Here is a 20,830-nt window from a genome sequence, read left to right as displayed (position 1 = left end):
ATTTTAATATTTGGTTGTTATACCTACTTAAGTATTTTCATATATATTTCGTATTTTTCAGTAAATTTTTTTTAAAAACTGAAAAATAAAATTTCCCATCGAAAAAACCATGAAAAGTAGAAAAAGTAGAATTTAAAAAGCTGAAAAGTAGAAAGATATTTAGTTCACGCTTTTTTGCATGAATTTCTAAGTCTATAAAATAACTTTTGAAATAAAAATATTGAAATTGCTTTTATTTAAATTTTTTTTTAATTTTTTTACGTTTTGTTTTTATTGTTTTCATGTTTATATTGTGCCAAAAAAAGTCCCTTTATAATTTTCTGTTTCACGTAGCGACATCTAACCAAAAAATGTTTCAATTCAGCATCTCTTACTTATTTCTGATATAATGTATACGTTTTTTTGTATGAATTTCGATCAATTGGTATACACTTCTTCAAAATCAATGTAAATTCAGCGTATTAAATGCGTTAAGTTGTAGAAGTGTATACAAACCGTGTATTTTAGTCATTCATTATTATTTTGAAACTTTATAATCGTGAGTAAAAAGAACCCTTTTACAAAATAAATAAAAAATAAAAGTTTCCTACAAACAGGCAGATGTCGCTGTAGTTAAGTCTTTTTTTCAATTCATTGAATGTTGGTAGCCGTGAATAATATATTTGACATGAATGACAGTTTGCTCAATTTTAGTTTGACAATCTATCTTAAATACTTGATTGCAAGGTATCTTATATTGAATTAATAAATTAATTCTGTAATTCATAACAATTTCATTTAGAAAGGTAATTTAATAACTTTCCTAGTAGAATGTACAAACGCGAGTAGTTAAAAATTGGTTCTCTTAACCAATGAACTCAGTAATAAAATTACTTTTATTAAAGTTACATAACTTTTAATAGGTTATGACACCGAAAATCTGATATAAAATTAAGGAAATTGTGTTATATGCAGCAGGAAAAAATTAATTATATTTACTATTTAATTTTAGATGCTTTCCCAATCAGTTTTAAGTGGTATTCGTGTACTTCGTAAAGAAGCTCAACGCAATTTTGGAATAGTTGCTCCAGTATTGAATAAAGTTCAAGATCCTATTCAACAGCTCTTTCTTGAAAAACTTCGGGAATATAAGTCAAAGAGCGCGTAAGTAATTTAAAGAGAAATTAAAATAAGATTTCCAAAATTTTAATGACCATAAAGATATCTTTTGCGCAATCATATTATTAAAGTTCTAAGTATATAATATGGGTATAGTACAAGTTTTTAAATAAGGAATTTAAACAATATCGGATATTCATAGTTCAGCATTAATTAGAAAAACTAAGTCTTAACATTTTTGCCGTTCGCAAGAGTCCACCTGAATAAAGTAATTCTTTAAAGCAAATTTAAAATACCGTTTTGTTTACCTTAAAGTACAAAAACATCTATCTTTATGGTAGAACTTTAAAATATAAATACATATTTGTAAAATACCTACATATATATACGAATTATAAACATATGTTTTGTTTCTGTTATACATACATATATATGTATGTACATATTATATAAACTTTTTTTTAGGCTTGAATCAAATTAAAAAGTGGAAATTCATTAACTGATCCTTGTCAAATTTCATTTACAAACTTTTTCAAAATCCATGCAAAGGAAAATGGGTCGAATTCAAAAACAATTCTGTTATTCCGTGCCTGGTAATGTGTATATTAGCAACAAAGATTACTGTCAGTCTTGTGTATAAAACATAAATAAGACTCAGCAAACTTTAAATTATCGAAAAATAAATCAATTTTTGTGCAATTGCATATATGTATACGTTTGTATTCATGAAATGAATTTATATTTAAATTACTCATATACTTTCACAAACTGGAGCTGAATCTATGCTATCTTGCCCAATACTAAATAAATATATGTTGTAAAAGAATCAATTTAAATATCCCATATTTAAATATATTTTTGAACATAATGTTTTGAATTAGGTTTTCTCATACTTGTTTACTTTACAAAAAAACTGATACCAATATTATAAATAACGAAATAAGATAATTTACCATACTTTATTTCAGTGGTGGCAAATTAGTTGATGCATCACCCCAAATTGAAAAAGAATTAAAAACCGAATTAGAAAGAGTAGCCAAACAATACGGTGGTGGACAAGGTGTTGATATGACAAAATTCCCAGAATTTAAATTCGATGATGTTAAACTTGATCCAATCAGCCAAGCTGCAGAAAAATAATTTAGTTATCAAATTTAAAAAGAAAATTTAATATGTATAAACCAATTTGTTCCAAGATTCTTGTAATTGTATTTTAATTTCTTCTTACAAAATTCTAACAAAAAATAGACTCAATGGGTCTTTTTGAAGAAATTGCAAAAATAAAACGAAAATTGTTTAGTTATTAAATACAAAAATGTAGTTTCATTTCAAAATGTTTAAATATTAAAAAACTTTACATTTTAAAATAATAGAAATTTTCTTATACGGAAAAAAACTTATTTAACAATTGTCATATTACATCTTAGAAAATTGGTTACAATTTCTTTTAATAAATGCATTTGGTGATAATTAGCAACTTTTTCAAATGTGTGGAATAATGAACACATATCCTTGTTTGAGATAAGCGTTTCAAATTTTCCAGCGCACGAACATACATCAGCCATATTTTCTCGTTTAATTTGTTTACATCTAACGCAACGTAAATCTTGTAGTGTATATGACATTATTTTTCGTTGGAATACATCTATAATTCTCATTTCAATTTCTTCATTGTCATAGCAAACAAAACATTGGGCACATAGCCAAACAGGTCTAAAATAGAAAAAAAAAGTTATTGTATACGCAAATAAAATAAATACGTAAGTATTGTATTAGATGTAAGTATGTAGTATTTATGTAGTAAATATCGTTATAAGAATATAAAAAATTTATTATTTAATACTATAATTAAAATACATACACACATTAACATTTATTTTAAAATTTATGCATATTCGTACAAATTTTGTTGAAGAATGGCTGCAAAAGGAAAGTTTTTCGCAAAAAATTGCAAAAGCAAAAAAAAACTTTAGAATTTCATGCAAAAAAGTTTTTTTGATAATCTTTTAACAATTTTTTAAATCATTTTTTCTTGCATTTTGCAGCATTCAACAAAACCCTTCCCACTATATGGTGCGAAACAATCAGATCATTCGTTAAAAAAAATTTGTAAAACTTTTCGAGGCTTTAACAGTAAATTAAGTTAAGTCATAAATCTACAACAGTAAACAGCAATGCCTCAAGAATTTCTGAAATAGCCATTTAATCATGAATATCATGAGATTTAATAAATCTCAGAAATATCGTCTTTAGAGATACATGTCTTTGAAAATATTTCGTATCAAATGCTCTAATAGCTTTTCAAAATTCGCTTTTTCAACAAACAATAGCCCACCCGCTTCTCTTGGCGCTTCACAGGATATTTTTTCAAAAAATATAAATTACCGAAAATGTTTTAATTAACCATGTTTATTCAAAAATAATATACATTACGTATGTATGTATGTATTTAACAAAATATTTTCGATCTAGTCTTGGTTTTCTAATTCATAAATTTGTAAACAAAATTCCTATTAAGCAAATGCAAATTAGTTTAAAAAACATTTTTAATCAGCAATTATAAAAAAGAAATAGAAAGAATTAAAAAATATTTCGAGGCAATAAAACAAAAAATTTATTCTAAAATAAATAAAAATACTAAAAACTGTTAAACTTTAGAATGAAAATTCTTAAAAAACCTGGTTAATTCAAAATAGTTTACTTTTATTTTTTTCAGGCTTTTTTTTAAACTAATATAAAAGCTTTCTGTTGAATAATAAAACTATTTCAAATTTATTGAAAAATTTCGTTCAAGTTGAGAAAACTAAAAAAATATAAAGTACATACATACATATATATAATTTTTGAAAAGGAGTTATTTTTAAACGAATATTTAAAAGTTAAAAGACTAAAATTATTTATTTCTTATAATTTTTTTAAACAAAATTGTATATGATGACAAGAAAAATGATTTTAAAAAAGAAATTTTAATAATCACAAAAATGCTAACAAGATTATGCTAACAAGAAAAAGAAGAAACAAAAAACATTCTTTCAGAAATCAACAACTGACAATGAAAACAAGTGCAATTTTGTAGTCAGACATTAATTGGCTTATTTGAATGCTTTCTTGCCTGAATCAAGATTATTTCAATTTTCAGAATAAAAATACTCTATTCGATTAAGTATTAAGTTATTTAAGTAAATTTAACTAAGAAAAACTTAAATATCTATTCATTAAATTGATATAACAAACTTTTATTCAGATTTTCCTCTTATAAAAGTAAAATTATAATTAATATTATATAATGTGGATTAGGGAAACATAAAAATTTTTAATTAATCAAGTATTTGCATAAAAAAAAAACATTTTTAACATAAAATTAAGGAAGATAATTGGCTCGATTTAATATTTTTCAATAAGTTTTTTTGGAGAAAATGTTTTATGTATGGAAGATACAATCATGAAATAATTTTCTAATCTATCAAAAAAGATATAAATTAAAATAATTTATTTAAATTTCAACCTTCTTAAAGATATAAAAAAATTTTACTTGTCATTATTTGTGTGCCTGCGTCGGTTTAGAAACGACACACAACTCCCTAGTATTACCACAAAATTACTTATAGTCTAAAAATCTAATGTTTATAAAATTCTACCCACAAGTTTTATTGCTCCTATTTATATCGCTCTTTTAAAAAGTTTTATAAGCATGTCGCTTAATTTATTACATTTTTGTTGTTTTTCTCTTTCGCTTCTGATGTATTTAGTATTTTCTTTTGATAAAATTACATAATTAAATAACTTACAAACAGAATTTTTTGTATAAGATCTTACAATTCTAGTTTTTCATTATAAACAAAAAAGAAACTCGAGTAAGTATATTTATACATAACGTTAGCTAAAGTATATTATATAATAATATGTAGGTATATATTCATATTAATGGAAAAAAAATATTTACTAGTTCAGTGACACATTAACTCTGCATACCTGGAAGCAAACTACAATGATTAAAAAAAATAAAAAGAAGAATAAAAATTAAAAAGTTGATTCAATGTATTTACTTGAATCGCCTACAAATAGAATGAACCAGTCATCAAAAATGGCATAATCAATTCACACATGTTTAATGTATGTAATTTTAGTTATTCCATAGGTTACTCGAAATTTATTTATAATAATCAGCGGCGATTTATGATTTTAACATTTCATTAATTTCAATAAAATTGACATCGATTAACCAAAGCAATGATCTAAGAAAGATATGGGCTTCCAACAAAGTTTTTTGAAAGGCTGAAAATTCTTAGTGCGATTTGTGATTCATAAATTTTAATTTGTTTTTTGTGTCTGTCTTTCTCTAGAATATTTTCATTTACTACACTTAAATATTTTGAATTGATTTTGGAGCTTTTCTATAGTAGAGATTTTTCCAAAAAAATCTTTACTTATCGCTTATTTTGAATTTAGAAATTAAAAATTTCTATTTAAATTTCAAATTAGCACATTTGAATATATTTCCATAAAAATGGTAAAACGTGATGTTCGTTTTTTAAATTTCCACGAGTACGTTGAATTAAGATACTATTCCGTAATTTATTCGTTACTAGAATAAGTTTAACAGTGATTCGAAAATAATTTGAAACAAAATTAAACAAAAGTTTTTGTGATAATCCAGAAATACGAGTATTAAATCCGCCGCTGATATAATAAAATATTTGAATAAATGTTTATTTTGGAGGCTATTTAATAATTACATACATGTCGCTTTATTAAAGCATGTTTTATAAACATTATATATTGCACATACATTATTACACAATTTCCACTCATATATACATATCATATATATATATATCTATGATAATATTAATAAAGTGATCGATGAAATTATTTTTCTAGTAAATCGTAAAACAGAATTAAAAATTGCATGCTTAAGTATAAGTTGACGTAATACTTTTGTACTTGTATAAATGTCATGGACTAATTTAATATTAAATAAAATTTACTTACTTTATAATTATTATTTTACAATTGTTAATTAATATAAAAATATTTCAAAAATATACTTACACTTTATCTTTCATTGCTCTATGTTTATCTTTACATAAATCTAAATCTCTACAATGATTGCAAGCTTTGCATATCACTTCGTTTAAAACATATGTATCACATGGATCTTTCCAATCGCCAATATCACTAAATTCTCCAACGCCAACAAGTCGTAACATATTTCGTCTTAATTCATTAACTGGCTCTTCAATTGTCTTATCAATTGCTAATATTTTACTTAATAAACGTGCTAATTCTAATCCAGGGCTTTCTTTACCTTTTGCATAATTTTTATGTAATTTTTGTATAAAATCATAAGCATAATGTGATATATCTTTAATTGCTTCTTTTGAATCGTGTTTTAGAGCTAGCGACTGCATATACAATGTTATTAATTTTTCAAATTTTTCTTGACATTCATTTTCATCTGGTAAATATTCAGCCAACGTCCAATTTATTTCTAAATTAATACGTTCTTGTTCGATTAAATCATCATCATCTTCGTCATCAATATCAACATTAGCTTCCGTATTATTAACATAATTTATATTATTGTTTATATTCATTTCACGTGGTAATTTACCTTTTACACCAGAATAATTTGATGTATCCAGCCATAATAAAAACTCCCAACACTGTTCATATGATAAGTGTATACTATGAAAAATTTCTTTATTTCTTAAACTCTGTACAATATAATCTACATAACCCAATGCATCTGTTACAGATCTTTTACCCGAATCTATTATAATTTTATTAAAATCAGCATAAATTATTGTTGCTTTTAAACGTTGAAATTCAGCAACGATTTGTAGAAACATTTTTCTCATTAAATTATTTAATGACCTTCTCAAAGCTGGATCATATAAACGTGCATTACTTGAACGTACCCAACGATAAAAATGTACAATTTGAAAATCGGAAAATACATTACGATTTATTGATACTTCACGTAACCAACCATTTACCATGTAACGCATTATACGAAATGATGCACTACATAATGCTGTTTCATCATAACTAGGTAGTGTTGCTGTTGGTACAGTACCAATCATTTCTTCTAAAGATGCTTGTGGTATTACGTCAAATGTAACTGCAGCATTTGCCCCTATTAAATTAGAGAATGTAAAACAATGGAAAAAATAGAAATAATTAAATAAAGTAATACACACTTAAAATTTATACTTATGCCAAAGCTGGAAAATTAGTTTACATATGTGTAATGAAGGAAAGCATAGAAATTTAATTCTCCTTTAGAAAATTTTTATTACATGATAATTCTATATTCTCTACGTATCATAGAAAATATGAAATGGAAAAAAAAATTTATAACATCATTCAAGTGACTATACTTGATATAGAATAGTTTAACATATATAGATAATCTAGATATACCGGTTTTAAAAATTTAATAGCAAAAATAAATTTATGTATATATAATACAATATCATTGAAATTGTGTATGTATGCCGTGTACCAACAATGTACAACAACCCACATTCATTTGGAATTCATTTCCATAAGACAAGTGACTCGACTTTTTATTTTGTAAATTCAAAAATTATAAAACGGAAATATTTTTTCTTATTTTGTTTTATTTTTAACTGCTTTTTTCAAATTCTATATGTTTTATTCAGCTTCACTGCAGTAAGAGATCAATAAAGTTCCATTGTATTTCAAAAAAGAATAAAAACAAAAGCAATTTTTTTGTAAGAAACATTATTTACGAATGATGTATGAATTATCGGGAACTAATTAACGCACATAATATGGAATTTAGAACAAAATTATAGGGTGAAAAAAAGTTTTGAGTGCGCCATAATCTATAGAATCTGCAGGATATTATATAATAGCTAGCACATTTTGCAAAACGTTATACTTTATGTTCATATATACATATATGTACATATTTAAAAGATAAAAAATTATTTTCATCAAATTTTATTATAATTAAAAAACGAGATCTATCTTTATTTTTAGTTTAAGATAACCTCTTAATCAATAATTTTTAAGAAGAAAAATTTTTTTTTGATTAAGAACACTATATGATTTATAAATTTTTACCTTAAGCCATGTGGCTTAAATAGCGTGTTTACCATAGAATACAAGCGCATTATAACAATATATTAAGCTAAATTGCGTTTAAATTTACATCTTTATTTCTTCTTTCTTTGAATTGTTAACTATCCTTACTACTTAATTTTTCAAAAATTAATTCTTAAATATGTATGTATATGTGTTTTTGAATTATTAATGATAAAATGTGGTATGTAAGTTTTTAAAATATACAATATCAATAATTTATTAATTATGAACTGGTCAAATTTATATTTATGTAAATTTTATTTGTCTTTTTAATATTTGACAGAATTAAAATGCAAATGTGAAAAGAAAGAACAAGAATCAAATTTAAATGTTAGGGCAATAACGCTAATATAAATATCAGTATTTTTTACAATTTGAATTTTGATTAAACTAGTAAATTATTGTTTCCTTTTATAGGTACTCGTATTACGTAATAAATTGTAATTAAAAAATTTTTTGTAACATTGCATTTAACACGAAAATTTCATGATTAACGACGTGAAAACTATAATTTAAAACAATTTAAATTAATAAATAAAACCTTTTCAAAACAAAATCCCAATAATTTAACACCATCAAATAGTCCTGTAATTACATGAAAAAAATAAGAATAAAATACTACATGTATTTTTGCTAATCACAAATTTTACACAGCATCTTATTCATAATAAATTATTTCAAATGCATTAAATGGTGTGTTGTTAAAAAAACTATATCGTAAATTTTTTGCAATGTTATAAGAGTTATTAGAATATTATATTATATTGCAATATTATTTGTCCCGATACAGTGCGCATATGAAATGACCTAGTATACTAATACAAAATAATTGCAAGCAACAACTTTTTTTCGCATAAGACATAATGTTATTTAATCACATTAAAAAATAGTTTTTTCTCCAAAAATATTTTCTGAATGAATTGAAGAAACTACCAATTTAAGTAATGGGATTGAAATTTCTTTTATCAGGTTGTTTTATAATTCAAAAAATAAATAAATCAGAATAATACATTATGATTTTAACATTGTCATTGAGCATTTCTATTACCCTATATGAAAGTAAAAAAGAAAAACCTTTTAACATTCTAATATTGAATACAAATTAAAAACTATTCTTTAGACACAAAACTTTTTCATATTATACAATTTTAATTCACTTCAAATTAAATCGATTTAGGGTAAGAAAAACATCTGGCGTACAAATTTCCATACTTTAAAACAAAAAAAACGAGAAGTAGACCATAATTTTATTCTTTATAATGTATGTAGACAACATGTGCATATATGTATGTATAAAATATAATGTGTACAAAATAAATTTATATTTCATAAAATATTTAATATATAAGTATATGTGGGTATACATGACTTATTTGAATATTTTTTTAACAAATTTTTAGCAATTCCATTTGAAAAAAAAAAACAACAGCATATTAAAAAATAAACCAGTAAAATTACTTTTTATTTTTACTTTAAATAATTTATCCAAAAAAAATCAAATACCTATCCAAATTGATTTTAATGTGAATATTTAGGTATATAATATACTCGTAGCACATTTTATGTGCATATTCACAGTATATAATGTATATACCACTAAAATATATAATTATACGTACATATGTATATATAAAAAAAACTCTACACACCACCTACTATAAAAACCTCTTTTTTAATTTTGTGAACACTACATACATTTTTCGTTGTTTACGTCTTCTACGTTTTCTGCTTCTTCTACGAAAATGAAAACAATAAAAAGTTTCAGCAACTTTCAACAAAATACAGTCGAATTGAAAAAGTTTTTAAGAAAAATATTGAATTTATTAAAATTTTAGTTACCAATAGTTGGATAGCTTCAAAAAACGAAATATGTATATTTTTTTACTTATCTAATTTAGTAATTGTCAAGAAAATGAAATGCACTTTTATACAAAAGCTTCACGTGCTATATTATGTAATTATTATTACTTCACTTTAACCATCCAAAAGCTTATAATAATAAAAACTAAAAAAAATGTTTTCAACGTTTACTAAGACTTTTTCTCGAACATGGGAAAAAAAGCCGCACATTAAGTTTTATTATAGAACGTAGAATTTCATAAAAATGAAATCTTATTTTGAAATAAAATCCCAAAATATTATTACCGCTTGGTTACAACAAATAATAGCAAAATAACCAAATAAAATTTTAATTAGTGCTTAAACATAAAAAAAAAACTAGAAAACTATACCCACAAAACTTTTTAAAAATTTAATCAACGAAAACAAAACTTTTAATGAAATATGATAACCTTTTCTCAATCTTTGATTAATTTAAATAATTTCTAAAACATATATATGTAATAATATATGTAATATATGTATAGTATACACACGTAAACTTACATTTCCACTTTGCAAATTACAATAGTATACTCGTACTTTCTTTATCATTGATGTTCGCTTATTTTTATAAAACTAATATGAAAAAGTTTAGCAGGAGCTCATTTAATCAGTGTATTTCAACAATAACAAAAACAAAAATTGAAGTTGTACTGTATTTTTTTTTTTCAAAGAAACCATATTATGTTCCATGAATATTCTAAGTGATCTCAGTATGTATCTTTTGACTCTGAATGAAAAATTTTGAATTTGTTTCAAGTTTTTGTGTTTTTTATTTTCAATATTTTTGTGTTATATTATAATTTACTGTACATACAAACATGTTCAACTCAAATATCGTACTATATACATATATAGATTATGTGAGAAATATATAAATTCTATACAATTTTTGTTGGTTGACCTTCTACACATCTCTCTTCTGTCGAAAAAACGAAAATATATGAAAAAAAAAATGACTCAATCGTCTATTTTTAACCAGACTTTAAAGGTAAAATTAAAAATGTTGAGCTTTTCAATTTTAGTTTGTTCTGGTTGTAAATCGAGATCGCACACATCATATTAAATTAAAATAGGAATATCGTCAAAAGCGGCAAAAGCTGATCGCGACAAATAAAAAAAATTTATATTTCTTCTTTTCTCCTCAAAAGCGAAAATATTTACATATATAAAAATATATATTCGCATTACATACGTATATGTGATGATGAAAGGAGAATAGGCAAGATTGAGATATAGTCGGATAGAGAATGTTAAGAGAATAAGATCATAAAAATTATACAGCTATAAGAAAAAAAAACATCGAAAAAAATACAAAAAAGAAAAAATAAATTAAATGTTTAACAAAAACTAAAGGTAATAATAATTATGATTACCTTTGTAATAAGCTCTCTTTATAAAAAATTAATTTTAAATTAAATTAAATTATTTAAAAATGATATTTATTTTTAGTTCATATTCTCCACTGTTTGCTTATTTCTATAGCATGGATATATAAAAAGATATAAAATAAATTTTTTTACACAAGAAATACAGAAAACATAACTATATTATTTTATACATTATATACATATTCGAATGAATAAAATTACGAATATTTTTAAAATAGAAGAGAAAAAGAGAGAATCTCAACAAAAAAAAAGTAGAGAAAATAAGAAGTAAAGAAAAGTATAGTGTCTATTAAAAAAAAGTGCGACATCATAACAATCTAAACATACACAAGAAAAAACGAATATATATGTGGTACATATATATAAAAACATATTAACACATCTGCTTAATATTTATTTTAATAGATTAATATATAATATATTTAAAACTTAAAAAAATTACTCATTTTAAGATAAAATTCTTACTTGTGAAACAAAATAATCAAAGAACAAAAGAAGTCCCGCGACAAAAATAAAAATGTCTGCAACAAAAGAATATTCATCAAATGTTGTGAGAGTGTTACACCCAACAACCAATTCGAATTGGGATGAGCAGCAGGAACATTACGAGAGTAAATCGACTCGAAATATATTAGATTCATCTGATCAACAACTAACATCAACAAATTTTATAAGACAAGCCCAAACGAATTATAGTTCCCGAAGTAACTACAGCACGAAAAGTAATAGAGAATATGTAGATGATGACATACTCTTACAATCACCGTCAAATAGACCATCAAATCAACATAAAATTACATCAAAAAAAGTAATAAAAAATTATTCAACAACAACACCTGGTGCTAATATTGCAAGCAGCGGCGGTGGAAATGTTGATTATTTAGATGAATTACTTGATGATTTAAAAAATGAACGTGCCAATACTGATTTCAATGATTATACAACATCAACATCAACATATAAATATGGTGGTAGTTCATCAAATATTCCTGATACTGCAAACATAAATAAGAGAAATGAATATTATGACACAAGATTACATCATCGTGGTATAAGTTCAGGTAATTTAATTGAACATAATCCGCATACTGGAGCAACAATTAAAAGAACTGAACATATTGAAGTTTTGCCCCAAGGTGGTTCAACAATACAACGTTCAAAACATGTTGAAGTCTTAAATTCTAAAAGTCTTGAAACAGTACCATTGTTACCACACACCAGTGAAAAAACTTCAACTATTAAGCGTGATGTTACCATACAAAATTTAAATAATTCAGACGAATTACCGTTAGATGGTAGCATAGCTGAAGATCTATTACCATTACCTGGTACAAAAGTAACAACCACTGTACGTACATATACATATGAAGTGCCATCTGTTGTAACAAGGACAAATGTTTTATATCATGATGATACACGTACAATTCCACAATCATCGACAAGTCCGCAACCATCAACAATAATAAACAAAAATTATTCGGAGAAAACAACAAAAATACATGACAATTATTCAACAACAACTGATACACGTATACTTAGCGGGAATTTACCATCATCGCCTAATGATACAATACCAGTTAATGCAACATTACCACATGTTCATGATGGACCAGATTCACCCGGTCATCCAGGACCAAAACGGACGTATTATTATAAACACGAAGTTCATAATACTAAAAACACGGTAAATCAACCACCCCCACCTCAACCTTATATTAATGAATATCATATCACAAAGAATACAACCAATACAACAACCACAAATAGATACCAACCAAATGATGATTCACCAACAAGTTTAAGGCCAATATCGCCGGAGTCTATATCGCCAATTCCACAACCACCGGTAACACACCACACTTACATTACAAAAACAACGACAACGAATGATTACATTGACGGACCACCACGTGATTTAAGCCCATATGATGGACCAAATAGACCGCATTATGGACCAGATACTTCTCGACCACATCCACCTGGATGGGGTCCCGTAAGTGGTGGTGGCCATCCACCAGTGACTCAAACCTATATTAGAACTCACGAGAAAACAACAAGTTCAACGATGCCATTCCCAATAAACGAATCACCTAATTATCCATCATCACCAAATGGTGGGGTAGCTCAACCACCAAAAAACGTCAATGAATTGATGGCATCGCTTGATAGAAATCCAAATGATACTGATTCAGATGAATTAAGGAGAAAACGCGAAATTGACACATCAGTTGCTAACACAGATAATAAAGTTCGAGTACCATCAAAAAATCAGGCTGGCCCGCCAGTATTTTATCCACCAAATTCTGAAATGACATTGCGGCAAAAAGAAGGTGGAGGTGCATGGAGAGCTCAAGGTGGTTACGCTGCTGGTGCATCTGGATATGAATATCAAGCTGAATCAAGCTCAAAAACGAAGAGTAAATCTGGTGCAGCTGTAGTACCTGTCTGTTTGCCATTATGTTGTGCTATGCCATGTGTACTTATGTAAAATATCAGAATTCTAACGAATTAAAACAATTTTTTTCTAATTTTAATATCTTTTTTTTACAAAGTGTTAAAATGGCTTCTTTTGTTTATACAAAAAAAATATTTCAAAAAAAAACGAAAGCATGTTTTATTTTTAGTGCAAAAAAAGTGGAATTTACATTAAGAACTACTATTGAACATTTTTTGAAAATCAAGAAAAAATTTAAAATTTACATTGCTATACGTTATTTTAATTAAAAATTGGAAAAATTAAGTAAACAAAAACAGAAATTTTTTCTTTGTTTTTTTTTCATTCTTTTCAATGAGTTCAGTTTTATTATTTAAACTTCAATAGGCAATCAAATAGAAAAAGAAAATAATTTGAAACATTTCATGATGTCATCAATATTAAGTATGATGTAAATACTACTTTAAAAAACGCGTTAAAAAATATTTTTAAAAAATATTTCGAAAGCATTTCTAAATCAAAATGTATGAAAAATATGTAAAAAAATATATGTATAATAAAATTTAAAAGATCAGAAATCAATAATTTAATAACCCGAAATTACGAGTGCTGTATATTAATAAATTTGCCAGAAATTTCTACAATATATGTATATGACAAAAATGTAACATTTTAACAAAATTTTAATTATTTTTGTACTATAAAAGTAATTTTAAAAAATTCATAAACTGCTTGTATATTGTAAAATATTAATGCACTTGTAGTTAAGGTGTTATAACGCCACCCACATGATGTATAGAATTACAATAACTTTGCTTTACGCGTCATTCTATATCAAATAAATATGTATAAAATTTTAGTGTTTTATAGTAAGTCAGTTTTTATTCACTGCAAAATGATATTAAAAAAAATTACATTTTAAACTAATTTTGACTAAAACTTTTATAACTCAAAAATATTTACCTACTTTTTGGTTTTTAGTTTAATTTTATTAAGAAAATTATTATGGAAATTATTTTAATCATTTTGTCCAAATTAAAAGAAAATTTTACTAAGAAACGAATGTAAAGCATTTTTTTATTATTATTGATCTATACCAAATTTCCAGCCGCTAATAGAAATACAAATTAATGTTTTCAATTTGAAGGAAGAATTTGTTAACGCAATTTCCAAGAGTATCAAAATAAATCAACAGAAATATCGTAAAAAATAAAATAAATACTTCAGCATTTAACAACATTTTTTATCATGTTTGATCTTGGACTTGAAAGCAAATAAAAACCATAATAATATTATCCTTAATCACCCAACATCAAGATTCTTTTACCTTGCGATAAAAGTTCTATTACTTATTTTTGAATTATTGTGAACTCTTAGACGAATGTATTAAATAAGTCTATTATCTCATACGATGATTTCATATTCTTTTTTATTCTTTACTCTTAATAATCTCCATGTTCAAAAGGAGCTTTAGTTTTTAGCAAACGTAATACAAAAAAGAAATTAAATCTATATTTAAAAATAGCAAGGATGATAGGGCAATTGCTCTCTACATAAGAATTTTAATATTATATTAATGGAAAGCTTACAAATTTCATTGTATGCTCACATATCAAATGAACACAAATATGAATACAAATAAAAACTAATTAAAGCTATATTACTATTTATGGAAGTAAATATCATAAAAGTCAATTAAATATTTAACAAAATTTTTAGTTAAGGATGACCACTATTCCTACTTTGGAGTTTTATATATGCTTTTTACTTAGAATAGCATTTTTGTGTATCATGATTCGGAAAAAGTATAGGAAAAAATTCTCAACTGTATTACATTTGATTTTTTTAAGTATTAAAAGAAACCTTGTCGTTGGGAATTATTAATAAAAACGAAAACATGCATGTGAGTATTTCATCTCATCTACTTTAAAGGGAATAAACATTATTTAATTGATTTTATTAATGTTTTTTAATTTTAACTTGAATCAAAAATCAATTATCATTCATTTACAAATTTCACGCGTAACAATATGTATGTACGTGGAACAAAAATTGTACGTTTAATATATCCGCTACATATAAACATCATAATCCTTGACGATATTTTTTTAATTAACAAACATTCCCATTATTTCCGTTGTCAAAAAACAAAACCCAAATTCTTCAAAAATATTCTTTTTTATTATTTTGCCAAAATTATATACTTTTTTTCAAATTTTCAAGTTTACCTCAATTATGAAACTGCACATACTCACATCTATCGTATATACATATAGACATACCGAAAGCAAAAACATCCACTCGGGAAAAAAAAAAATTTAACGATTCAAGGTGAGTATTTAATAAGATGTATTTACTTTTTAAAAGCACAAGGTTATATCGTTTTTAGGATGACATAAGACGCATAATATCCCTTCCAATCCGCATGACTGTACAGCTTGTACTACATTTCATACATTTTGGAGAACAAAAGTCATTGTACTGATCCAATGATTTTTAATTTTGAATATACCTACATAATACATGTTTAAATATGTATCTATAAGCAACCATGAAGCACGTGCCGCAAAATCTTGATATTTCATAAAAAGAATTACGTCACCCTTACAGTGCAGTTGAATGAATCAATAAGTTAAGTGATTTTAATTGAAAATTGAAAAGCGCAACCTTTGGATTTATGATTTCTATAAGAAGAACTTTACCTATAGGATTTGATTTGACTAAGTACAACAAATCATTTATACGAGTATTTTTTTTTTATAATTATTGAGTTTCATATTAAGCCTGTAACATTAAAAAAATACCGAAAACGTTTTAGTTTTAATTTTGATTCATTCACAAACCCCAAAAAAAGTTTTCCATATTACACACATAGACTAAATTCCATTTTGTATTTTTTTCTTTTGCTACGATTACTATATACATATGTAACTATTATGAGAAGCATGTTAATGCTTTATCAAAGCAATTTTATTCTAAATTAAGAAATAATATTTTCCTCACTTACCTTCTGTTTCATTGATTTTACTGGCTTGCAGCAATGCACTAACAGCCAAACTGTCTAAAGCTAGTTCAACACAAACATGAGAATAAAATCCAGGCTTGTTTTGTACAACTGAAATATTATCTTCAAACTCCGCCAACAATCTGCTATCATCTGCTTCTCGACCTCCTAAATCTGGTTTAGAGCTCTCAGACCACCAAAGAACAAAATTATTTTTTTGCAATAACCTAGCAAAAAATAAATCAGCTCCAAATAGTACTGTATCTACTGGCATATTTCCTACAGGTATGTGAAAATAGCGACATTGGTCTAACATCAAATCAACGACGTGATTTAAATTTAAGAAATGTCTTATCATTGCTCGACATCCCTGACGTTGCCAATCTAAACCGGATAGTAGAGCTGCATCATCTGATATATGGATCGGTGCTTGTGGAAAATCCAACAAAATAGGTAAGGAAGAATTTAATTTTGATAAACTAATTGCAGTTTGTAAACAAATTAATGTAGGACTTTTTTTTTCTTCTTTATATGTTGACAATCCTTTTTGAATATGTCTAAAAACTTGCTTAATATCAACTTCAATCATTATTTCAAACTGAAAATCATCTGGCGGTAATTTATCAGCTTGTTGTTGACTTTCACAGTTCTTCAGAACAGCCAAACGTTCTGATGTGTATAACGATTTCATATTAGGCATTTGATTAGCCCTTACAGTATCCAATGCTATTATTATTGCCTTCTTTGTTGGAGGAAAAAATATCCCCCAAATTTCTTTCTTTGCTGTTGGAATATTATGTTGATATATAAAAATTTTCTTCAAGACATCATTAGAATTTTGCAGATAACTTTGATATGACATGCTACGAAATTCCAATTGTTCAATTGAAAATGAATCTAATTCTTTTGGGGGCACATTAATTAATTTCAAAGCTTCCTCTCTTTGGACACTACATAAGCAACCTAGATCCATAAGTGCACGAAACTCCAATGTCATTTGGGTTTCATAAATTCCTTCTATATCCGGTGTAGCTAAATCAGCTAACATACCTAGTCTATTGTCTTGAAAAACCTTTTCTGGAACTGAATATCGATAAAGATAATGAACTGGTCTTGAACGTGGTAAAACGCGATTTACTTTTTTCCACATTCCTTCTTCAGCTGGAGCAGGTGAACGTTGATTAACAAAAAATATTCGGGGAATTATAAGCTTTATTTTATGAAGTTCATCCCCTATCATAGCCCAAGCGGTAAAGTGACCAATTTCATTGATTGGTACTATTTGCACTATTTGCCATACCTGCTCTAATAATGAACGTTTTGCTTTCTTTAAAAAACCACCTAATGTAGTTGACATTGTTTTCTTTAAGGGCAACGAGGAATTGCTGCAAGGGTCAATTTCTTTTCGTGATCGTTTATTAATTTGTTTAATCTTAAGTCTTTCCTCAAGTTGCCATTCCCATTTTTGTTTCATATATTTAACCCATTCTACTATTTCTAGTCTTGAATTTCCCATTAAAGGCGGGGGTCCCAAAGCTTCTCGCCAAGTCTTAGGTATATTAACAGATTCGTTGTCATTTGATACCAGGCGCTTTCTTTTATTAACACTTACGATTGGGATATTTGTGGAATTATTTTCTTTACCTCCTATATCTTCAATATCAGTAATGTCACTCACTAGGCCATTCTCTGTAATTGTCTCTACAATCTGCTTAGGCCGACTTGTGAAAAGCTCATTTATTCTTCTTTGTTTTAAAATATCGTTTTTCTCCAACATCTTTTTATGCAACCAATCAGGGTGTTGCACTCTAGGTACAGGATTATTTAAACCTTGTAATGCTGCTGGAATTGTAATAATCTTCTGAACCGTACCACCCAGACGCTCAATATAATAATTCCAATCTAAAACATCCCGTATATCTGCATCACCCATAGTATTATCTTTCAACCACTTTCTTAAATAATGTCTTCGTACCGACAATTCCGATTGAAAAATTGCCAATGGTATAGCTCGTTCAGTTACTGGAGCACCTTCTGGCTTTTTAGCGATTACATATTTGCATGCTAACCCAGCATCTTTAACCATTTGATCACCTAAAAATTCTGCTAAACGTTTAGCGGTTGATATTGATGTAGATTTTTGTGCACCGTAGTCTTCCAATTTTCGAGACATAGAACGATTTTCTGAAATAAGTTCAAACAACTCACTATCAGGTAAATTTATTCCGCGACTATAAAGAACGTCCAACCAATAATCTGCTACTTTAGCTACACTTGCGTAGCACTCTTCTAATGTATTGCCAAGAAGAAAAGATTCAAATACTGAACTTTGAAAATTTTTTATTAACTGAAGTTCACCACGACGTTTGACTTCAAACCCCTTCAGTTCAGCTAAGCTCGCATCGAAATTAAAAACTGCATAACGTTTTTTTAACTTCTTACCCTCTTCTTTTGCAGCGGGTAATACCATTGCCAAATAGGGTCCATCTACTTCAAAAAATATTGAATTTTCAGACCGAATTTTATATTCGGGTTCCTGATTTTCACTTGCACACTTAATCAATTCGTGATATTGATCATTAGTAAAATGATCTTTCACCATTGTGTTAAGAACTGCATTTGGATATGAAATATTTATTTTTTTTTTCTTTTCGTCTTCTGTCAATATTGTATATTCTTGTGGGAATGATCCAGGTAAAATACACCATATGCCATCCGTATCTAGTTCTAAGGGTCGACCAACTCTTTCAATAATTTCTCTAGCCTTCGTAATTATATTAGATCCCGTGAGGCAAACAATACCTTAAATTGTAAGATATTTAGTTTTATTGAATTTTATATAAGTTTTACAAAACTAACCTGCCATTGACATTGAGTGCCAACGGGCGCCTTTACGCATGACATAGCCATAAAATGAATTCAAAATGCATTTGTGCGCTAATTGTAAGGAGTCATATAAAACTTCTCTTCCTTTGGCGGCCTTAATTTCAGAAGCGTCACCGCTTTTGATTGCTGCAACTATAGCAGCTTTTGCTACTTTTGTCAAACCCTTATATTCGTACCTCCTATCTCTAAAAGCCCTTACAGTGTCCACATAAAAACTGTTTTCCTTTTGACAAATTGTGGATACTCTTGTTTCTAATTTAGTAACTTTTGTTTTTTTATATGCTTTTCGACAATAATCTAATAATCTCCTTTTTTCATATGCAGCTTGATCTTCTTTTGAGAGCTCATGAAAAGCACGCTGGGGGCCACCAGGAAATAATGGTGGAAATTTTTCTGTTTCTAGTTGCTGCTGAATTCTTTGAAATTCATTTTTGTTAGCAGGTAGCATTTCCCCGCGCCATAACCATTCCATTGAACGCTTACATTTAGCTCCCGGTCGATTAAAGTCACAAGCAGCGCAATCTGTTTCATTAACCATTGATGATGGTTGTAAGCGATTTGTTAAAATAATGTTTGGATACATTGCACCTACATCAAGATGATAAATTACAGGCTGCTCCAAGCGATTCGGAATATCATATAATCCTTGCAAAGCCTGAGTAATTTCATTAGCAACCTCATCTAAATTTTTTACTTTTTCCAAAGGAACACTTTCTTCTGTTTCTATTGCATGTGCTAGAACTTTTGGTACATTTTCTTTTAACTGCATTATCATATCTTGGTCCAGTCGAAAACGACATGGTATATCAGCACGAAAAACTCCTGATTCTAATGCCTCTACATGGCCACCAACGTACGTCTCAGAATCCAAAACATGGCCTTCATTTGATAATTTATTCAATTCGTTCATTTGTTTGTTTGGAAATACTATATTTGCATGGAAAGCTTGCACCATCAATAAGGTTTCGCAAAGGGTTCCTGAACCTAAAAACGTACAAAAATTATGTATATGAATAGCTT

General features: G+C 26.9%; 3 protein-coding genes across 5 annotated transcripts in view; 2 read left to right on the top strand and 1 right to left on the bottom strand.

Annotated features, from left to right (window-relative positions):
* The first annotated feature begins 673 nt into the window (after positions 1-673).
* Positions 674-2,414, top strand: LOC129611956 (ATP synthase-coupling factor 6, mitochondrial). The gene is made up of 3 exons (XM_055525388.1): positions 674-785; positions 992-1,143; positions 2,067-2,414. Exons 2-3 carry the CDS (start codon positions 992-994, stop codon positions 2,236-2,238), a joined length of 324 nt encoding a protein of 107 aa, XP_055381363.1. The 5' UTR covers positions 674-785; the 3' UTR covers positions 2,239-2,414.
* The window catches only part of LOC129611910 (DNA polymerase epsilon catalytic subunit 1), a 21,458-nt gene continuing 3,028 nt past the window's right edge, over positions 2,401-20,830 (bottom strand). For all 3 annotated transcript variants that reach the window (XM_055525339.1, XM_055525334.1, XM_055525344.1), the window contains 4 exons: positions 19,784-20,794; positions 16,928-19,726; positions 6,151-7,237; positions 2,401-2,811 (listed from right to left, as the gene is read on the bottom strand). In XM_055525339.1, the coding sequence (XP_055381314.1) occupies positions 2,496-2,811; positions 6,151-7,237; positions 16,928-19,726; positions 19,784-20,794 (5,213 nt within the window). In that variant the 3' untranslated portion in view covers positions 2,401-2,495. The remainder of the gene's footprint in view (positions 2,812-6,150; positions 7,238-16,927; positions 19,727-19,783; positions 20,795-20,830) is intronic.
* Positions 11,004-14,983, top strand: LOC129611924 (mucin-2). Its single transcript, XM_055525353.1, has 2 exons — positions 11,004-11,451; positions 11,548-14,983. Exon 2 carries the CDS (start codon positions 12,004-12,006, stop codon positions 13,972-13,974), a length of 1,971 nt encoding a protein of 656 aa, XP_055381328.1. The 5' UTR covers positions 11,004-11,451; positions 11,548-12,003; the 3' UTR covers positions 13,975-14,983.

The sequence above is a fragment of the Condylostylus longicornis genome, unplaced genomic scaffold (assembly GCF_029603195.1).
Source record: "Condylostylus longicornis isolate FDR11 unplaced genomic scaffold, ASM2960319v2 ptg000004l, whole genome shotgun sequence".
Lineage (NCBI taxonomy): Eukaryota > Metazoa > Arthropoda > Insecta > Diptera > Dolichopodidae > Condylostylus > Condylostylus longicornis.
This window is presented reverse-complemented; position numbering and strand designations above follow the sequence as displayed.